At 42.1% G+C, this 20890-nt stretch overlaps 2 protein-coding genes across 9 annotated transcripts in view; one reads left to right on the top strand and one right to left on the bottom strand.

Annotated features, from left to right (window-relative positions):
* Nucleotides 1-377: 377 nt before the first annotated feature.
* Nucleotides 378-7301, top strand: LOC726457 (flocculation protein FLO11). Of its 2 annotated transcripts, none has more exons than XM_006561009.3 (7): nt 378-1070; nt 1337-1638; nt 1903-3226; nt 3621-3826; nt 3955-4140; nt 4700-4922; nt 6604-7301. In XM_006561009.3, the coding sequence occupies exons 1-7, from the start codon at nt 1034-1036 to the stop codon at nt 6741-6743; spliced, it is 2418 nt and encodes an 805-aa protein (XP_006561072.2). In that variant the 5' UTR covers nt 378-1033; the 3' UTR covers nt 6744-7301. The 2 variants fall into 2 exon arrangements, with proteins under 2 accessions (XP_006561072.2, XP_001122189.3); XM_001122189.5 differs by having other exon boundaries at nt 391-1070; nt 4700-4841.
* Nucleotides 7302-7499: 198 nt separating this feature from the next.
* The window catches only part of LOC410624 (serine proteinase stubble), a 73676-nt gene continuing 60285 nt past the window's right edge, over nt 7500-20890 (bottom strand). For 4 of the 7 annotated variants that reach the window (XM_026445339.1, XM_394101.6, XM_026445338.1 and 1 more), the window contains exons 2-9: nt 16272-16361; nt 11693-13542; nt 11126-11391; nt 10662-10935; nt 9416-9894; nt 8474-8771; nt 8150-8275; nt 7500-7978 (exon numbers count right to left, since the gene is read on the bottom strand). In XM_026445339.1, coding sequence (XP_026301124.1) covers nt 7820-7978; nt 8150-8275; nt 8474-8771; nt 9416-9894; nt 10662-10935; nt 11126-11391; nt 11693-13542; nt 16272-16353 — 3534 coding nt within the window. In that variant the 5' untranslated portion in view covers nt 16354-16361 and the 3' untranslated portion in view covers nt 7500-7819. The remainder of the gene's footprint in view (nt 7979-8149; nt 8276-8473; nt 8772-9415; nt 9895-10661; nt 10936-11125; nt 11392-11692; nt 13543-16271; nt 16362-20890) is intronic. The other 3 variants (XM_026445340.1, XM_016916542.2, XM_006561012.3) reach the window with 3 other exon arrangements.

Raw genomic sequence — 20890 nt, 5'->3', positions numbered from 1 at the left:
GTAGTACGCGTTTATCTGCATCTCCAAAGTATTCGTTCGTTATCTTCCGTGATAAAAATTCATTCATTCTTTCCCAATGAATTAATTTTCATGAATTTTAAATTCAATTTCTTAACATCCACAAACTCTTTACCTTTACAACAATCGAACATTGCGAAAGAATATCACTTCCGTAACTTTTATTCATTTTATCATTTTCGTAAAATAGTGATGGATCGTAGTTTATATTATTTTAACGATATTCTTTTATCATTTAAAATTTCATAAATCCATCTATTCTTAAAATATCATATTTTTCAAAAGTCTAATCTTTGGACAGGATTTCTTTATGGAGAATCGTGTCAAATTTCGTAAAAGAATATACATAATGAATCACAAACGTTATTGAAAATTTAAAAGAAAGTTATATTCCGATATCGATCCGAGGAGCTAAATCCAACCGCATATTTATTCGCATTTCTCAAATATAATACCCTTTGCAAAGAGTGGCAAACACACAGGCCGAGAATCCCCCTTCCCCCCCTCCACAAATTCAAATCCTCGAAATCTCTCGAGAAAAAGAAGGAGTAGCTCTCGCATTCGACAAATCCACCACGATACCTTTGAATAATTCGCCTGCTCCTCCGCTCCTGCTTCTCCTCCTACTATACCACATCCTCTGGGGAAGCTGGAACCCCGTCTCCCGGTTTCTCGAGGAGGAGAGGGAAGGGCGGGCGCGCGATATGACGGCGTACATAGACACGGGTTTATCTACCTGACGACCTTGCCGTTTAAAAAATCCCAGAGTGGCCGGCAGAGAGGCTCGAGCGGGCGGCGTGCACCATCCGCGAGCCAGTTCCGACGTAGAGAGCGGACGACTAAGACTAATCCTAATAGAGTTGTGCGCCTGCCGGCCGTTTCCGCGCCACCGTGTCCGCGCTTCCTTCCTTTCGTGAGAAGACGGGAGAGAATCCGCGAGGTACGTGTGTGTTGTCCATGCCAGTCGGCCTGCGATCCTCGTCCGCCAGTGATCCACCAACCAGTCGCGATTAATATGGGCGCCTGGATGTCCTGGCTGATCCTGTTGCAGCGTACGTATGCCCACCTTTTTTTTCTTCTCTTCTCTTTTCATCTTTTATTATTATATTCACCGGCCGACACCGATCCCGAATTTACTTCGAGCTAGTCGATAAAAGTTAACGACGTTTAGACGATTTTTGATTATTTGTGAATTGGAAGAGGATCGTATTCCGTTGCGCGGAAGTGAAGAAATATCACAATATTCGCGAGAAAGATTCGCAGGGTTCGTAAAGTTGAGAGATTAGGAAGAGATTTCTGAATGGGAATATTCCAACAGTGTCGTCCGTGCTCGCGCATGGCTACGACAACGTGGGATTCGACGGCTGGTATCAACCGGTTCCGCATCGGCCGGTCGACATCATCACAGACGTTATTAACGACCTAGGCGTGCGGATTCTGCAGCAGTACACGGCCCACGGGAACGTTGCATTCTCGCCGACGGGGGTTGGCTTCGTCCTGGCCGCGCTCTACGAGGGCTCGGCCGGCAGAGGAAAACAGCAAATCGTCGATGCTCTCGGCCTACCCAGGGATCGAGACATCACCAGGATCGGTTTTCGCGATATTCATCGTAGATTGAGGGTAAGAATTATCCGGGATCGCGGATTCAGGTGTCGTTAAATCGTTGCGCAATCCTCGTTCGACGAGGGCGATTAGCCGGAAAAGGGACACGGAAAATTTGCTTCGACGGCTCATTTGAGTCAACGCGTAATTTCTCTTTTTTTTAAGTAGCGGTCGTTTTTTTTTTCTTTCTCGGTCCATCGCTCTTTTCGAACAAATTTCGTAATGAAAGATCGACGATCCGTGAAGGGTTTGCAGTAATAATTATTTTTCTCTACTTTAAAGACGTATCTGAACGCGGACGGATTTCTCGGCGGTTTGACGCTCAATCACGAGAACACAAGATTGAGGCCTGAATACGAAGACATTCTGAGATTCTATGGATTCGATTTGTCCATTCCTGAAGAGGAAATGAACGAAACTACTTTTGTTCCTGAAACAACAAATAATGTGATGACTGAACAATCAACGATAGAAACGAAGACGGTAATTCCTGATGAAATTACCACGCAATCTATTACTACACGAGGTATGCAGAGTTCTGAAACCACTAGTGAAACACCAATATCGACTACATCCTCGGTCGAATTGACTGAAATAACCTCAAGCACGATGGACGAGCAGAATAAATTGACGCAAACTACTTCTGCTGCTACTATTTTAACGAATGATTCTAATGCTGCTACTACCGTGTCAAGTTCGATCGTCGTAACTTCATCATCCATCGAGACAACGACCTCTTCGATACCTACGATTATGCCTAACTTAATTACAACTTCATCTTCCGAGATAATAACTACGTCATCCATTACTAATACACCACCTTCTATTACATCTTCTACTACTTCTACTACTCCTGTTCTAATTACTACTGTAGCTTCTACAATTTCTGAAGAACCACAGACGACCATTGCAAATCTTACTCAACCTATAACTACAGTCACTTTGTCTAACCAATCTCCAAGTACCGGGGAAAGTACGAATACTTTGTCAACTTCAACAAGTACTTCCACTCCATCTACTACTACTATTACTACTACTACTTCTACTACTACTACTACTACTAGTACTACTTCTATTCCATCTTCCACTTCTGAAACGCCATTACCACCATCTACCACGTCAATCATCCTAGAAACTCCAGAATCGACAACCATTTCTACCGGTCAAACGACCGAAGAATCTGTAATTATGACTAAACCTATCCCAGAGTCAACGATCATGCCATCGACAACGTCTGCGCCGATAAACGCAGGAGCCACTGTCACAGAAATGTCATCAACTCTACCAATCAATATCACGGAAATCTCTTCGAGTTCGATGATCCCAACAACTCGGACAAACGAAATGTCCATTAACGAGACTAGTAGGTTCACGAGTAAACCTGACGACGAGAATACCATTTCAACGGATTCTCTGAAAAATCAGTCGTCGTCTATCTCGAACGAGATGGAGTCTACCGAATTGCCAGTCACTACGACGACCGTTGCGGGTAAAATCGGGTCGATTGGACAAGAGACAACGACCACCACTGTATCCTCGAATACGATGATGAATCGAAGGAAACGTAGTGACAGGAGCCCCAGGGGATTCTTTTCTAGTTATCCAGGTATTAATTGCCATCTTTTTTTAAATTCCTTTTTTATTTTTGTCTAGATTATGGAGTCATTGACCGTTGAATATAGATTTTTTAAGAAAGAATATTCGTAAAATGATGATTAAGATGAATGGAGTAGAGAGAAGGTTCTGGTTAATAAGATGTTGATGAATTTGCTCAAAAATCTGAATGGATTATTATATTAATAATGCTTGAAAAACAAAATTGAAATTCGAGGATTTGAACTCGGGCCAAATAAGTGGTAAATCCGGCACGCTAATCGCTTCGCTATTGAATTCTTACATAAGTATATGTCTTTTTTATCTTTATAAAGCCTTTTAAACTTTCATGTACGTGTATTTTTTTTTTTTGATTAGCCTCAATTTATTATTCTTTTAATTTTCAGATGAAGGGATTTGGATGCAGGACCTAGGCATCTGGAAACCCTATTCCACAAGTTTGAACGAGGCATCCGTCAGAGACTCGACAGAGATATCGTTTTTAGTAAACGGTTGCGACGTCTCTTCCGTTACAGCCTCAAGATACTTCGCCGTTTTACCTTTTGCCTATTTCCCATCGCTGCACGCGGTCGCCCTTGAGTTTCCGCTTGATGTAAGATCTATCATTCCATAAAAAAACTCTCGAAAATTCATCTTCTCGCCATTCTCATAAAACAGCAAATTTATTATCTTCAATATATATTTTGGCGATAAATTATCTTTTCAACTCGTTAATTTCAGGATCCTAGATACAATATCATCCTCATGATGGCCACGGATAGAAGGGACACGTACAGATTGGCCAGAGATCTCGGCGGGAAGTCGTTAAGACTGTTGCGGAAGCAGTTACAGGCCACTTGGGTCAGGGCCACCATTCCGTCCTTCATGTTGCGCGGTTTTGTCACACTGACGTCTTTCCTTCAAAGGGTACGACGATTGCGAAGGAATCATTTCCACGTTTCTTTCTCGAAAATGAATTTAACATCTTGGTATTCTCTCGAGAGTCTAAAAATTTTTTCTTAACGGAGGAAAGAGAGATCGAATCGTTTCTTTCTCGGTGTTCGCCGCCCGATATTTTGCCATTAGCTTCGATCATTAAGCTCCTAATTACTTAATCGCGTTAGCCGACAGATCTTGAGTGCACTTTCCGTTTCTCGTCACGGTTTCGTTCCGCGAACCGGAGAGTTACAGGGGGACACGTGCCCCTCTTGACGACACGTAATTCACGATAATTCGAAACGGAATTGTTTAATAGACGTACTTTTCAAGTTGTGTAGCATTTTACTCTTGCGATATAGATTTATAGATTCCAACGCCGTTTCATGTTGTTCTAGCGTAGTCTTTTAAACTGAACTATATTCAAGATTCGTTTTCTATTATCGAACGATTGGATTCAATTATTCTTAAAATTACTTTTGTTATCACTCGATTCTTATTTAATTATTCTTTTTTCCTTTTTCTTGTCAAATGTTTATTTTACTTTCAGTTGGGAATTTTGGACGTGTTCGAGCCCAGAACAGCCGATCTCTCGCCGATGACACCTGACCTAGGTGTGTACGCTAGAGACGTGCAGCAGAGCATCGGTGTGAACATCAGAAATTACATGAAACCCGACAGGACCCATTCTCGTGAGTCGTTCTATCGCCCTACCGATCCTCCATTGATCGTTCCACTTCGTCGGGATTATTACCGATATTATCGTCATCCAGGTTTCTGCTCTCTGCTTTCTACGTTCATTCTGCACTTTCCCCGTTCCCATCCGCCATTCTTTTATTACAATTTCAATATTCCGCAATCCACGAGGATTTGATCAAATTTCTTTTCATTTTTCTTTTCTTCCAGTCAGGAGAAGAATTTCTAGTAGGAAAAAAAAAAAAAGGAAAAGAAAGGAGAGGATATCACGGATTATCGTGGAGGGAGGGAGTGATCGGCGATTGGCAGAAGGTTCGATCAGGCAATAGACGTGACGCAATCGGTGAAATTGCGATTCTCCGGTGTACGTGGTCCGCGAACAATGAGATATCGGTGTATGTTGCTGAGAACGACAAAGGGAATACCTAATTCCTTCGCTCGCTGTGTTACACTATCGGCCAAAAGTTTAGAATCAATGTCTCAAATCGTAGTTACGTTTCCTGATTATTTTATTAATAGTAATTTACTTACCTTATTACAGATATTGTTGAAGAAGATTTATCAAATCGAGAATATATATTAACTTAATTTTCTTTATATTTTCGTATTTTAAAGCTATAGTTTTGAATTGTTTCTGTTGGTACAGTTTGTACAATCTATTTAAGTAATACGTTAACGATTCTTCAAATCTTTGATTATATTATTGTGTGCATTATTTGTAAAATTTTTTTTAGTCAATATCAACGAGAAATAAGATCTTATATATAAATATTTCGTATAATTTGTGAGCAACGTAGCGGGCAAATGTCTGACGATGTCTGGCCATTACTACTGGCGCGTGTCTGATTCGTTCTCCCTTCCTCTTCGTTTTCTTTTTTTACATTCCATGCTTTTTGCTTGCTATCGTCACGATAGATCTTTTGTATGTATATATATATCTAGTTGATGTAAAATTAAGAAAGAATTTTATTAAAAATTTTGCAATGGAAATTGTTTCAATTCTCAAAGATAGAAATTTTTGTGAAGATCGAGAAACAGTTCAGATATTCATATATTATATTACATTGATACTTTCTCTTGTAAAGGTTGTTGACCGCCAACTATATCAGCGAATCGCATCGTGAGAATCGAACAAGTTTATTACTCTTAATTTATTCATCTTCTTTCAAAGAAAAAAATAGATTCATAGTAATTAATTCCTTCGTTTTTCTTTTTTCTTTTTTTTTTTTACGCTTAAGTTATTCTGTAACGTACGATTACGACCACGCAAACCATTCCAGAGGATACAACATTTTTTTTCCCCTCTAATCGATAAATGTCGAATCTATTGCCAATTCGTTGTTTGCTCGTCGAAGAACTCGTTTCCGGTTTATTGTAATTGACGCCGTCCACGATCGAGAATATTCTCAGTATTGTTATAAAGTTGGCTTGCTTTAATCGCTGATATCCTGTGCGCCTGACTCACCGAGGAAAATAAATAAAAAGACCTTGCGGTTGTGTTCTCCATTATGCTTACTAGGAATTCCTGAATCGTTACGAGGAATGTTGCTCGTAAATATTTTCATTAATCTGTCAGCTCTTCCCAATCATTTTTTTCTTTCTCCTCATGCTAACACATATTATCAAATATCTCGTTACCTGTTCCTTAAAAATTCTTCGTCTGCACTAGACTATATATACATATAATATGGACATTTGGAATAAAATGATTTTATTTATTCACGGATGAAATATATGTAAATATGTATTATTTCATAGGTAATGGATTATTCGAGAGGGCAGGTCCAGTGCCATTTACAGTTGTCCATCCGTTCCTCTACTTCATCGTCGACGCGGAAACCTCGGTGGTTCTGATCGCTGGTCGTGTCAACGATCCACTCAATTCGCGAATTTTGTAGAACCTCTACTTGGGAACAGAATAGACGAATCCCGGGTAATAATAATAAACATACGTTTATTTGACATACTTATAAATATTGTTATATATATCTATAAACAATTACACATATATATATTTATATTTATTAAATCTTTCCTAGTTTGCACACACCTACCTTTAAGTACACGATGTACGTCTGTACAAAAATATCCGTACTTTGTAAATAAAGAATTGGAGAGAGAATGGAGAGAGAGAGAGAGAGAGAGAGAAAAGGAATGGAGAGAAAAGGAGGGAGAGAAAGAAAGAGAGAATTTTAATTTAATTCTTGGATTAATAGAGGATATTTAGAGGCGATGGGCAAGAATTTAGCATTTTACAAAATTCGCTATACAACTTGGTAGATAAATGCATAATCATGGGCTTGCTGTTGAAACTGCCGATATCTTTCAATTATTAATATAATTTTCCGCAGGCCTTTTCAACGTCAAGCCAATTTTCAACTTGATTCTTTTTTATATATTCATGTACAAGTTGGCAAAAATTGACAGACGAGCCAACAGTTCGTTCAAAAAAAAAATATATATATATATATATTATCTTATTTATATTTATATATTTATATATAAATACAGTCCTGGTCGAGCGCGAGTTTGTTCATTCTTCTTCTGAAGAACTTTATATATCTTTCTTTTCCACAGCCTCGCGCGATCTGTGTTTGATTGGCTTCGCTTTCAAAGCGGCAGTCTTTGAGACAGCAGTTTCTCAAACTTCTGTCTATGATATATACGTTGTCTCGATACGACACGAACTCTCATTTCCTTACACCATTTCGTCTCTCTTTTTTTTTTTACATTTTATCTTATCAAAGGAGAAATGAGAATCTTCGTGCGATTCTCGTTCTTTCCCTCTTTCGACAAGTCTTACGTCTTATTTGGCAGTGATTCGTTGCCGATTCTACTCTTTTACTCCTTGGTCAAGAAATATCCGAAGAAACGTTTTAGAGCTACGTTTTAAGCGCTCGGACACCGGCGAATCGGTTCGTCAATCCGTCAATCGACGAGGTCCACGTGACCAGATGATGGATCGGAAACAGGGTCAAGTGACGTTCTTCAGGATCCATGGAACGAACTTGGAGATCCTCGTGCACACCCCTGGTAAATTCGCCTCCGCGCATCCGATTCCCCAGGATATGATGCCCGCGAGGAAATATCGGCCGTCTTTCCCTCTCACTTGCAGAGGTCCACCCGAATCCCCCTGAAAATTACACATTTTCTTTTTTTTACTTGGATTTTACTTGACAAAGATCTGTGTGATTTGCAAATATTGATTTTTCTGCAGTTCCAACGCGACTTCAAAATTGAATGTCTGTAAATTTGTAAAATGAATATGTAGTGATGTTTATAGGCGGAGTTACTTTATAGATACCTGACAAGAATCTTGGCCCCCGCTCTCGTATCCGGCGCAAAGAAATATGTCCGGTATGAACTCGTGTCTCCCAGCCCTCAGGAACATTGACTTACACCTATCGTTACTCACTATGGGCACGGAAACCTGCAATAGACGCCCAATTCTTGTTTGAATTAAGGATTTTTCATTGTAGTAATATAACCTGAACCTCTTTTCCTTCTCATTGAGATATTATAAATAATTAAATGGCTAAATTGTTAAGGAGATTCATCAGGATTTCAATTCTTTTTGATTGGAAAATTTAAAACTATCATTCTTGGATTTGTAATTACTAAAGTTCACCTCTTGCAACACGGATGGCAGGGTGCCACCCTCGCTCAACCTTCCCCAGCCGGTGACGGTCGCGTTCTCGCCGATGAGAAGATCGTCAGTGGCCGGCAGACAAATCGGCGAGATATGGGGGGCGAAGGTCAACGAGCTTTCCAATCGAACCAACGCCAAGTCGTATTCGTAAGTGAAGAAGTTATACTTGGGATGGACCACCTTCTTGGCCACGCCGCGTTCCACGTACGGCAATCGCTCTTGCACCGACGAAAAATCGTACTCGCCTACTCTGATCCGGATCTGCGAGGTCAACAGGCTGCAACAGAATCGATTTCAAAATATTTCTCTCGTTTTGCATTCTTACGAACGTTGCTAATCAAGTATACGGGTTAATCGAGGTTCATTTTCTACACGAGGGGCGGGCACATTTGCATTCACTCACGTACGGAGAGGCTGTAATCATAACAGGAAGCAATTACGTACACTGATCCCGCTTCTTCTTACGATCCCCGGCTCCTAGACTTTCTACCTTCGTATTTATACATCTCTTTTCTTATTATTATTATTATTATTTATTATCTTATCTTATTATTATTTCCGATATTATTAGCATGTCTCGAAAGTTATTTTCGACATTAATAGGAAATATTTTATTATAGTTTTCAATTATTGAATACAATCTTATTCTACTCTCTTTCATTTTTCTTCCATGCAATCTCGAAATGAAAAGAAATAATACGTTTAAAGCCACATATATGAATATTTTGCAAATAACTTTTCAAACTATAACAATTTAATAGCCTGATATTTTATATATTTTATATACGTATTTCATATATATATATATTTATGAAAAATATGCACAAATATACAAAATGATCTACTTTATCTATTTTTATCTAAGCAACGCATGCACGAAAAATTTCAATTTGCAACCCATCCCAAAGAAATTCTACTCACTCATCGACACAGTGTCCCGCGGTCGCGATCCAGTTCTCGTTCAACACCGCGCCGCCGCATCGATGGGTGCTCGAGAAGCCGAAGAACGAGGTGCGCCTGACGGATACCTGCCAAGGCCATCGACCGAACGGCGCGTCCTTGCCTCCAACGATCCTGGTCTCGGGTCGTGGAAATAGTGGCGGTACCCCGCACTGCATGCCCTTGCTCTCGGTTGCGGCGGAGACGGTCAGCACCGATCCAGTTTTCGCGATTGCCTCGGTCGTGGACACGGTCGTATCGGGTTTTGGCGTCGTGGTGGTGGTCGTCGTCGTGGTCGTGGTCGTGGTCGTGGTGGTGGTGGTACTGGTGGTGGTGGTGCTGGTGGTGGTACTCGTGGTGGACGTGGTGGTTTTCTTCGTGGGTCTGGGCCTCGCGGAGGTCTCGAAGTGGGACGTGGTGATGTAATGAGCGGCGCCGAGCGGCTTGTGGAACTCCGTGTTCTGCGAAAAGAAAATGGAGATATGCAAGTTGAATCTATCTCCTCTATCGACTCTTTCGACGCTGTTCCAATTTATTAATTTTCCGAATAGACGGCTTGTGTTTCGCAACACAACGGTGCTCAATGGACTGTGTAATCGAGTCGAAGGCCGATCGGTTTCTTTGTCAGTGATTAACAGTAATCCGACGAGTGGAAAAAGAGAAAAAAAGGAGGAGAGAGAGAAAAAAAGAAGTTGGGTTTTTTCTTACGACGAATATCGATAGAGATCGATATTAGAGGGGGGGGGGTTTGGTTTGCAGGACCGCGGGATATGGAGTGTAGCCGAGGATGTAATATGATAAAGCTGTTCCTTCGAGGGGAAACTGATTTCTAGATAAGACGCGGAAGCGTTTCAGGTATCGGGCGGGGAAGAAGCGTTCGCGATTACGGCTCGCGGTCATGAGAGGAAGATTCTTGAGTTATTCGATAATTTCAGTGCACGATCCATTAAAAGTATCCATCCGTTTCGAATACTTTACTGCTTTTGCTTCTAAATTCTCCGACTGGAATAATAGATTCCGTTCGTTTTACGCACCAGATACATCGATACATTTACATACTTATTTTATTCGTCTATTGTTTCTTTAAATATATTGCGGATAAATAAAGGAAGGCGAGAATATTATGTGATATTTTAAAAAGCATCTGAGGTGAAGAGAATCTCTTAAATCATTTAGACGAAATTACACGAACGAAACACATTTTATCGATTTAAATATCCACACGTACTTCTTGTGGTTCGGTCGGTTTGAAGCTCGGCCGTGGTGGAAACGCTTCGGGCCCATTCTGAAGGAGGCTAGGATTGTCCGTCCAATGCGGTTTCAAGGACGGCCTTGGCGGTGTCCAACTGTTCTCCGACCAGAAATGGGAGCTGCTGGTCAACGGTTTGACCGTCTCGAGCGAACTCATCGGCTTGGTGGACAAGGACGGTCTCTGCTTCGTGACGAACACCGGTTCAGTGGTCACGTGCCAGTGAGAGGTTTGTGGCAAGGATCCGGCTGCGCTAGAATGAAAGAAAAGCTTGAAGCTCGAAAAGAAGCTTCAGTTCCTGTTTCCCGTTTCGAGTCCGTTCATTAATTTACGGGGGAAAATTTACGATCGGCCGTTAATTCAGTCGAATTAAAAGCTTCCGGTGGAAATGGTCGAACGAAAGAGGAAGAATTTTCGAGGAACGCAAGGACATAGTCGGATACCTGGTGGTGGATTGGCCGTTCAAGTGTGACGGTCTGATTGTGGTCGAAGTTTTCACGGCTGTGCTCGCCCCATTGGGTTTCGAGACGAAGTTCGGCCTGGTATCCGGTTGCTCGTTCATCAGGATCGGCCGATAAGTTGTCGTCTTGATCGAGAAGTACGGTTTCGAGAAGTCTGTGGTCGGTTTAGGGGATACCGGTTTGGTAGCCCATTGTGGACGTTCCGTGTGAATGAAGTTCAAGCTCGGGTGAGGATCCTTGGCTGATTCCTGATGAGATGGTTAAACACTTTTAAACTTTACTTTGAAAGCAAACTTCCCTCCTCTCCCAAAAATCAACAAATTTCGTTGAATTCACACTAGAACCTCGATTATTCGAACTAATTAATAAAAGAATCTGAAATAATACATCATGAAACGATTAAATAATTTTCAGGTATAAATATTTATTATGTAAAAAAATTCATATTTGTTCGAATAAGCGATGTTCTACGAATGATATTTGACAAAAAGTAACATCATCATTTTTAAAATTTAAATTATTTTTAAAACTTCACGATCAAACGCTTACATTTTCATCAACCGAATTAACACTCGGTCTATGAATCGATTCCTGAACGCTCAAATCAGCGTCCTCCGACGTTTTACTATCGTCAGGCCTCGACTCGGATGGTCTTTGGTTGCTAGGCCTGTTGGGCCTGATGCCTTCATCTTCGCTGGACGCATGCTCTTTTCCAGGTAACCTAATCACCAATGTATTGAGTCCCGTATCTATCTTATCTTTGTATCCCTGATGATGATTCTGAAAACCTTCATGCGTCGTGTCTTTCTCTTTGACAACCGTGTGTTGGTCACTTTCCGGTCTCGGCTTTTGAAGACTCGAGAAGTCATGATGACCAGGTCTCTTCGAATCCTGATTATTCTCCTCCCATACAGGTCTTTTCGTGCTATGAGATCCCTTTTCCGAATAGTCAGAGGATGCAGGTCTTTTGGTACTTTGAGATCCCTTCTCCCAAATTTCAGAGGGAGATCCAGGTCTCCTAGTACTCTGAGAACCCTTTTCCCAAACATTAGGTAATTCTGGTCTTTTGGTACTTTGAAACTCTTTCTCCCAAGATTCAGAAGAGCTTGGTCTCTTCGTGCTCAGAGACCCTTTCTCCCAAGATTCAGAGGATCCTGGTCTTTTGGTACTATGAGTGTTCTTTTCCCAAATTTCAGATCCTGGTCTTTTGGTACTGTGAGTGTTCTTTTCCCAAACATCAGAGGATCCTGGTCTTTTAGTGCTGTGAGTATTCTTCTCCCAAATTTCAGAGGATCCTGGTCTTTTGGTACTGTGAGTGTTCTTCTCCCAAACATCAGAGGTTCCTGGTCTTTTGGTACTGTGAGTGTTCTTCTCCCAAACATCAGAGGATCCTGGTCTTTTGGTGCTGTGAGTATTCTTCTCCCAAACTTCAGAGAATCCTGGTCTTTTGGTACTGTAAGTGTTCTTCTCCCAAACATCAGAGGTTCCTGGTCTTTTGGTACTGTGAGTATTCTTCTCCCAAACATCAGAGGTTCCTGGTCTTTTGGTGCTGTGAGTGTTCTTCTCCCAAGCTTCAGAGAATCCTGGTCTCTTAGTGCTGTGAGTGTTCTTCTCCCAAACTTCAGATGATCCTGGTCTTTTGGTGCTATGAGTGTTCTTCTCCCAAACTTCAAATGATCCTGGTCTTTTGGTGCTATGAGTGTTCTTCTCCCAAGTTTCAGAGGATCCTGGTCTCTTGGTACTTTGAAACTCCTTGTCCCAAGACTCAGGAGAGCTGGGTCTCTTGGTGCTCTGAGAACCCTTCTCCCAAGAATCGGAGGATCCTGGTCTTTTGGTGCTATGAGAGCCCTTCTCCCAAATTTCTGGGGAACTCTGAGACCCTTTCTCCCAGAAATTCGACGAGGAGGCGGGAATCGCAGAGGTTTGGACCCTGTCCTTGTGATCGTTCGCGGGTTTCGCGTGCGGTCTTTTTTGCAGCGGCCTAGCGGAACCGGCCGGCAGCGGTTTGTGCGGTCTGCTGGACCCTCCGGAAGACTCGAGCGTCTCGGATGGATGGTAACTCGGCCTGGCGGTGCTCGTGTCCGTGACGAGGAAGCTGGAGAGGGAGGTGAGCGTGGGCCTGGTCGACTCGTTGCCCAGCGCCTCGGCCAGGGTCGGCCTCAACGGGTCCAAAGAGGATGCTTGTTGATGATGATGGTGGTGGTGATGATGATGGTGATTGGAGGCGGTGATCGCGTTCGTCGTCGTGTTGTGCACGCAGCAACTGCCGAACATGAACGTGTCCACGCACACGCCCACGTGCGTGCCCTCAGACTTGATGCACTCCCACACGAACATGCAGGTGCCCTCCTTGGACTCTGGACCCGGGGCTCGACAGGGTTTCGGGGTGATTTTGTAACCTGTACGCCAATATATGCGGTGTAGTCCTTTGTCATTTCTTAATTTTCAGGATTTTGCTTCGATGCCATTTTTCAAAGAGGATTGTCAAGCGGTTCGAAGTTAGTTGCAAGGTGAAACTTCCATCATTCTATCACAATATCGACTTTGTGTGTTTTAGAAAGAATTGCATTCCGGTAATGTAAGGGATGGAATTGTGCGAAGAAGATGGACAGATGATGCTCGGTGAAGGTTCGATAAAGTTTATCGACTGTCAAAATTTCATGATGGATTCTAGGATGGAATATCAACGAAAAAGAAAATTCAATTTTTGCTAAGTATATGCTAACAACGTTAACCCACGATAAGTTTCGCGATCGATTATCTTTCGTTTCCCAACGTGTTCGAATGCGCGAAGATCAAAAGTAGGGCGGCGAAGTACGCACAATTACGGTTGTCCAATGTTTATTCGAGGATCAATTTGAAGAATGCTCGTGCTAACGATCGGTGCTAACGAGAGTGGTTCACGAATTGAATCGACGCCTGTTCCTTCATCTCCGGATACGATTCCATACGTGACCTACATGACCACGCGGTGCGTGATAAGCCACCGTTTCAAACAGATATCGATGCACCTCCGTAATTAACAACGGCATCCTGGGAACCTCGAGGTCGCGTCGTTCGAAGAATAATCGTTTCCCTCGTGTTCGGGGAATAACCGTCCGGATCGATAACTTACCGACCGAGCGATTCTCTTTTGGATTTCGGCCGAATCGCTAATTAACCGGGCCCGGTGGTACCGCCGTTGGATCGAGTTCGGTAATTGGAGCGTTGTTAACGTCCCAACCTTTCGATAGAATCTTTCTTCCAGTTTCTTCTCAGTGAAAGTGCGGCGTGGCCCTTTCGTCGGGAGAGGATATTCGTGCGAAGCCACACGAAGGGACACACGCGCGAGAAAAAAGAAGGACGAACAAAAATGGAGAAGAGAGAGAGAGAGAGAGAAAAAGATAAAAAAAAAAGAAAGGAAAAACGGTGCGGTCGATCGTCCAAGTGTACGAGAGTACGTAGACCTGGGCCAGGTCGTTAACCGAGACAGTAAGAGCGCGTAAGCCGACGTAAATTGCCGCGGTTCTCTACCTTCACGGTCTCGCTTTCTCCCGATAAGAGCGGCGTTAATTAAAGAAAAACTTTATCGGTGGCCGACGTTCGTCTTCACAGCAGAGGGAACACAATGGGCCCAAGATTCGCCGTGGATTCACCTGTTACGATTCGAGGCAATTAGGATATTATTGTTATTGGTATTTCGAGTAACGAAGGGTATTATATCGGTTTCGCGTTTCATTGACTAATCATTTTCAGGCTAATAATAATAACCGTTCGAGATTCATCATCAAAGTTACATATATTTTTTCACAAAAATATATGTAATTAACGCACGTAGTGAAAAAACTTGACCACTCATTACTACTGATGTTTCACATCAACGATCACGATGCGAAACTGGTTCTGGTTAAAGAGAACAAGTATAAAATTTATTTTTAAATTGAATAAAATCCCCCCCTCGGTAATCTTAAGGCATATCTTATCCACGTAATACACACTTTTCATTTAACGGAAACCAATACTATCCTGCTTCTCGATTTCCATTTCCTCGAATTATTCGAGGTTTAGATCGAATAATTTCTCGAGACAAAAAAATATCAGATATCAAGCATTAAAAAATTGTTCTCTTCGAAATATAAATATAAAAAAAAAAGATAAATGCCTTCAACTTTTCATCATGCACGTGGATAACAATTAATCAATTACAAATATTCCAACACAATCGTGAAAAAGGGTAAACGTAAAACACTCCCCTTCCGTTTGACGGGATATTAAACGGCACATCGGTTTCTGTGTCGCGGATCATTAACACAGGGATCACTCTCTTTCGCTGATGCACGCTTTTCCACGCATTGTCCCAGCAGTAGTAATCAAACGGGGGATATTAAACCGGCTCCTCCTCGTTCACAAACGAGCAAACGATACTCGGCAAGGTAATTACGATTCTGTGTACACAACGATCCTGTATCACATCGATAAACATATGCTAGACCTATCGAAATTAAAAATATCAATCCGCTATTAATACGAGAAAAGTCGAGGAGGTATTTGAATATTTGCTTGCATCGAGGATCATCGTGAAACGAATCTTTTTCCTCTCTCTCTCTCTCTCTCTCTCTCACCCACAGAAGAAAGGAAAGAAATTAGAACCCTTTGTTCCCCCTCTTTTTTTTTTTTGACTTCCTCGTTGGCCGAGCTGCACCTTGACCGAGTTCCTCTTTCCAATTAGGCGTTACACATTTCACTGGGGAGGAAAGAGGAACAGGAGGAGAAAGGAGTAGAGAAGGAGGAAACGTTTAACGACGGGAGGGTCAAACCAGAACTGGCTACCTTTTTTTTGCGAAAGAGTTAAGTATCCGTTTGTACAAACGATGGAAACTGTTATTTACTTGGAAATTGAGAAGCGGCCAGAGAGAGAGAGAGAGAGAGATGGGTCGAGATCTAAATACGCGGGATACGTCAGGCATAGCATTAAAACGAAGGGAATCCGATTAATGGCCAGTTCTGGTTGGAAAGCACGCGAGAGAGTTCGATGGGCGAAGGAAGTGGTCCAGCCAAGAAAGTCGGGGAGACACGCGGAGGAAAGGAACGCGGCGGCGAGGCTACTGAAATACTTGGGTTTAAAACCACCAAAAGGAGTATTACTGACTGTGACCTCGATTCAGCGTGCTCAGGGACCTGGCGATGCCCGACCACCAGAGAATTGTGGCCACGTAACCGATCCACCGCATCCTGATCCCTGAAATCGGAAACATCAGTTAGATACAGGTGTTTGAACCCCTCCTCCCTCTTTTTTTTTTAATCAGACATGAAATTTTATTCGAAGGAATAAAGTATCTGGCGAGTTAAAAATTAATAATTGATTTCCAATTGATCGTTCGTCGTGTTCGAAAATTAAAGTCTAATTTTTCATTATTTAAATACGGAAAATTAACGGATGATCTCGAGAGATGTCAAAGATATTTCTAAAAACGGTTTTAATTTTCAATATTCTATGTAATGTAATTATCATGAATTTTAATTAATTCAATTATCTCGAAAATATTAATTTCAAAATAAAATTTTACTCTTTATTTTCATATTTCCATTAGGAATTAGCCAATTCCACGCTTGAAACAACCTTCAAATTTAATTTTCTCAGAAACTTTAGAATAGAAAAGCCTGTATTTATCTTATATTTTCAATAAATAACCACTTAAATCAATTAATGTCTCAACGACAATCTATAAAAAAAGAAGAAAAAGAATTCTTCTCGCGTAAAAATTAAACGAATCGTCGAAGTTGTTAACGCGGCGATTATCAAATCTACATCTCGGAAAAATAATTCGTGGCGCAAAAGAACGGACGCTCAGCTCGGAGGGTATTGTGTACGCGCGCAAGGTTAATCCTCGAGAATCATGCAAATTGCACAAGCGTTTCCACCGGTGGCACAGTTGCAAAACTCTTCTCCCGATCCCATCGGGGGACTCGGCCGTGTGTATGTGCACGCGCGCGCGCGCGCGTTACAACACCTGTAACGACTCCGCGTTATTCCCCTCCGCCTTCCCCGCCGATTTCCGATGCGCCGTTGCACACAGTTGCTCGCGCACTCCTCGGTTTCTGTTACTAATAAGCGTGGCTAATGCCACGCGTTCCTCGCGCGCCTTGGCTAGGTGCCAAAGTACGATTCCGAGGTCACATTTTCGCTCTCGATCGGGAAACGAAGCGAAATCGATCCTTATCTCTTTTCTCTTTGAATCTCTCCCTTTAAATCTTATACATTTTTTTTCCTACGTTTTACTTTTGGAATCAATGATCGATCGATCAATGGAACGTGCTTTTTTCTTCGAGTCGAGTAAAAACGGATATTTAATACGCGTTCTTGAAATTTAATTTATTCTTCTATCCCTTTTGTTACATTCCGGCTGATATATTTTTTCACTCCGGGTTCAACTCCGTTTCAGAATGGAGGATCGAAGTGAGGAAAATAGGAGAATTTGCAACGATTCGATCCACGCGTAATATCAACGCCTGATTTTTCATAACGTTATATCACTGGAACGAAATTGAATGGCGCAACAATCGCGCGCACCGCTCCTTTCTATATCCCGGTCGAAAGAAACTCGTCACACTGTAACGGTTTAATGAAATGTGCGATTGCACTGGACCGTTCAGCCGTGCCTTTGTACTAGAAACCTTTCACGGGATTCATAATTTTTGCGTCCGCCGTCTTATGAGCCTGTACCCTACTACGCCGCGCGGTAACCTGAATTCAATGGCGGCGTAATATCGGCGTCCGTGGAGGAGGTCAGTGCGGTGCACGCGTGGAAAATCAATGGATCGCCCGTGGTGCTCTCGTCTCGCTCGTGGGTGGGTGGGGCCCGCGGAGATTCAATTAAATCGACCCCTTTGTTAGCACGTGCTTGATCGTGACGAATGCCGTGCATCGAGTTCGACTTATTGTGTTAATAAGAGGCCATCGATTCTCTGTCCTTTGACTTTGACGCTTTGAGGCTGCCTCTTATTAGAAAACTCTCGAGATATTTTCACCTGACAAATTATTATTCGTAAATAAATTGACAATAAAGAAAAAATAACAAATTTCCCTATTCCCAAAAAATATCTTTAATCATCCAGGGAAACAAGTTTCACAAAGGATTTGTCGCGTTTCATTCGATTCGATAATATTGTCCATTCGTTGTAAGACGTTTAACAAAATTGACATAGCGAGAAATGTTTCATATCCTGGAATATATATAAAGATATAATCTCTATAATATATATATATATAGATACAGGTGAGTATAATTTAAAGTTTCGCGGAGCGAGAGAACGAAGGGAAGATGAAAGGCGGTGAGTAACGATTGGAAATGTAACTTGGTTATGTAAAAAAAAAGGTTACGTTACGCGTTGAATGGAAGTGACGGAAGGGGAGGAAGGGAAGGAGGGCGAGGTGCATACATGGCGCGGCGTATGTGTCTTTATGACGGGTCATCAGCGACTATTATGCAAATAAACGAAAGAGCACGGTAGTAAAACGCAAGATATCGCGTAACGCCCGGCCAACTCGCCAACGTTTCCACGGATGCTTGAATATTACGCGAAACTGCGCGCGTACGCGTTCACGCGCGTTTACACACGAGTCGCTTCGGTCAATTAGGGTATTGATTTAACAGGATTTCCAGCCCGGCGCTGGAACAACTTCGACGTGAGAATGCGGGAAACGTAGTCACGCCTTCAAGTATTCGATATTCTCTTCTCCGTTCAGATCAGCTCCTCTCTTTCCCTTCCTTTCCGTCCCGATATTACGAAAGAATTATTATTCCAAAGCGATCGATAAAACGATTCCATCTCTTTTCTCTTTCTAGACGCGATAACAACCATTATTTCGTATATACGAAATATAAAAATTCTTATTACTTCACATTTGTTAAACATTTCGTCTTTAAAAAAAGCTAATACATCTCTCATTTTCAAAAGACATCCAATTCCCGTTCAAAAATTATCGTCTCGCTTTTTCCCCCAAACTTTTGCAACTACGTACCACGTTTCGTCACGTTTCGTTAGCGATCGAAAGCAAAGTCGGTGATGATCGTAAAACACACGGGCCACATGTACGCACGTAATTGAATCGGTAGCAGGTGCACCCTACCTTCGACGCGCGAAGAAAAACGCGGCGCGATTGTTGATCCCGGGGAGAGGAGGAGGAGGAGGAGGAGAGGAGGAGAAGGAGGAGAAGAGGAGAAGAGGAGAAGGAGGGGAGAGGAAGATAGAGAGGGGCTGGATACCGAATTCTGGTTTCGCATACCGGGTCATCGGGCTGAGTTTCGGGTGCTTTCTCGCTCGTTTTTTCGGCCAATTTGTCTCGTTGACACCGATTCACAGTCGACCACGATCCCTTGCTCGCTTTTTGCCTCGATCGGGCGGATGCGGTTTTATCGAGTCTCGTATTTCAGAAGGCGACACACGCCAGACAGGGGAGTGGACGTGGCTCCGTCCGCGGATCCTCGGCAAAATCGATACCCGATAAAAACTTGTGCGCCATTGCGAAACCTTTTGCGTCTCTCCTTCAAATCGATTTCTCGCTTCCTTTCCAACGTTGAATGGAGCGAAGGGTGTGTATATCGAGTACACATCGAGTCCAAGAATGTCCAAGGAATCTTTATGGAGGATCTTTTTTTTTTTTAAGTAAATCATAAGATTTTTTTTTTTTTTTTTGAGAATAGATTTTTTTAGATTTTAGTGTTAGGATATAAATGCTCGCGAGAATCCATACTTTTTTAAGATTAAAAAAATTACCGATTTTCGAAATAACATTACTTCAAAGATCGATAAAAATTTATCCCTCCTATTCCTCGAACACGATATTTTTACAAAGGAAATAGCAGTTTTTCCTTCCAATACTAGGATTTAAAGACTAATTTTCGAATATTAAAATATACAAGCGGTTGGAAGATATTCGAGCTTGTTGCGCTTCCGCAGGTGGAACGTTCGAATGCAAAGTGGTCTCGGTCTATCGGCCACGAGTGTCCATACAGGTGATATTTCTCGGCTCGGCCGTTCGTTCATTATCATTTTAAGCGAATCACGGGGACGGAGACGGAGGGGAAAGGGATTACGCGCTCCTGGCGAATCGTTTAGTCTCAAAACATTGATTCGACGTGGCCTGGGCCGTGTGTCAACACGTTTCACGCCACATAAATCAACCTGGCCGATGTTTCCAACTCGCCTCGGCCACGCTTTCGAAGAAAGCTCACCCATCACGCTCGATTCGACTTGATTTACATCCGTCGTTTTACGCGAAAGCCTTTCGATCTTCTTCTTCTTCTTCTTCTTCTTCTTGTTCTTCTTCTCTTCCTCCTCTTCCTTCTTCTTCCTCTTTTTCTTCCCTCTGCCCGATCGCGTGCCGGTTATTCGATGACACCGAACGCGAGAAACGCTTATTTTTCGTATGCCACCAAGATTTATTATCCTCGAAATGGCGTCTGTTACTTTATCCAATCCATTTAACTGCTAATTAACTTCCGTGTTCCGATATGTTTTCGAAGAATATAATTCGTATAAGCCGTAAGAGATTGTACGGAACTTTTTTGTAATTTCATTTGGTCGATTTCTGTACAATTTTAATTACTTTGAAATACGTACGTAAAATGATCTATCGTAAAATGTAAAGTGTTATATTTCAATCGGAGAAAGTTGGATCGTACGAACAATACTTTTCTATAACTACCCTTGATATATATATATCTCAAGATTTTTATATTTTCCAACTTTTCATCTTTCAACCAA

The sequence above is a fragment of the Apis mellifera genome, linkage group LG15 (genome assembly GCF_003254395.2).
Source record: "Apis mellifera strain DH4 linkage group LG15, Amel_HAv3.1, whole genome shotgun sequence".
Lineage (NCBI taxonomy): Eukaryota > Metazoa > Arthropoda > Insecta > Hymenoptera > Apidae > Apis > Apis mellifera.
This window is presented reverse-complemented; position numbering and strand designations above follow the sequence as displayed.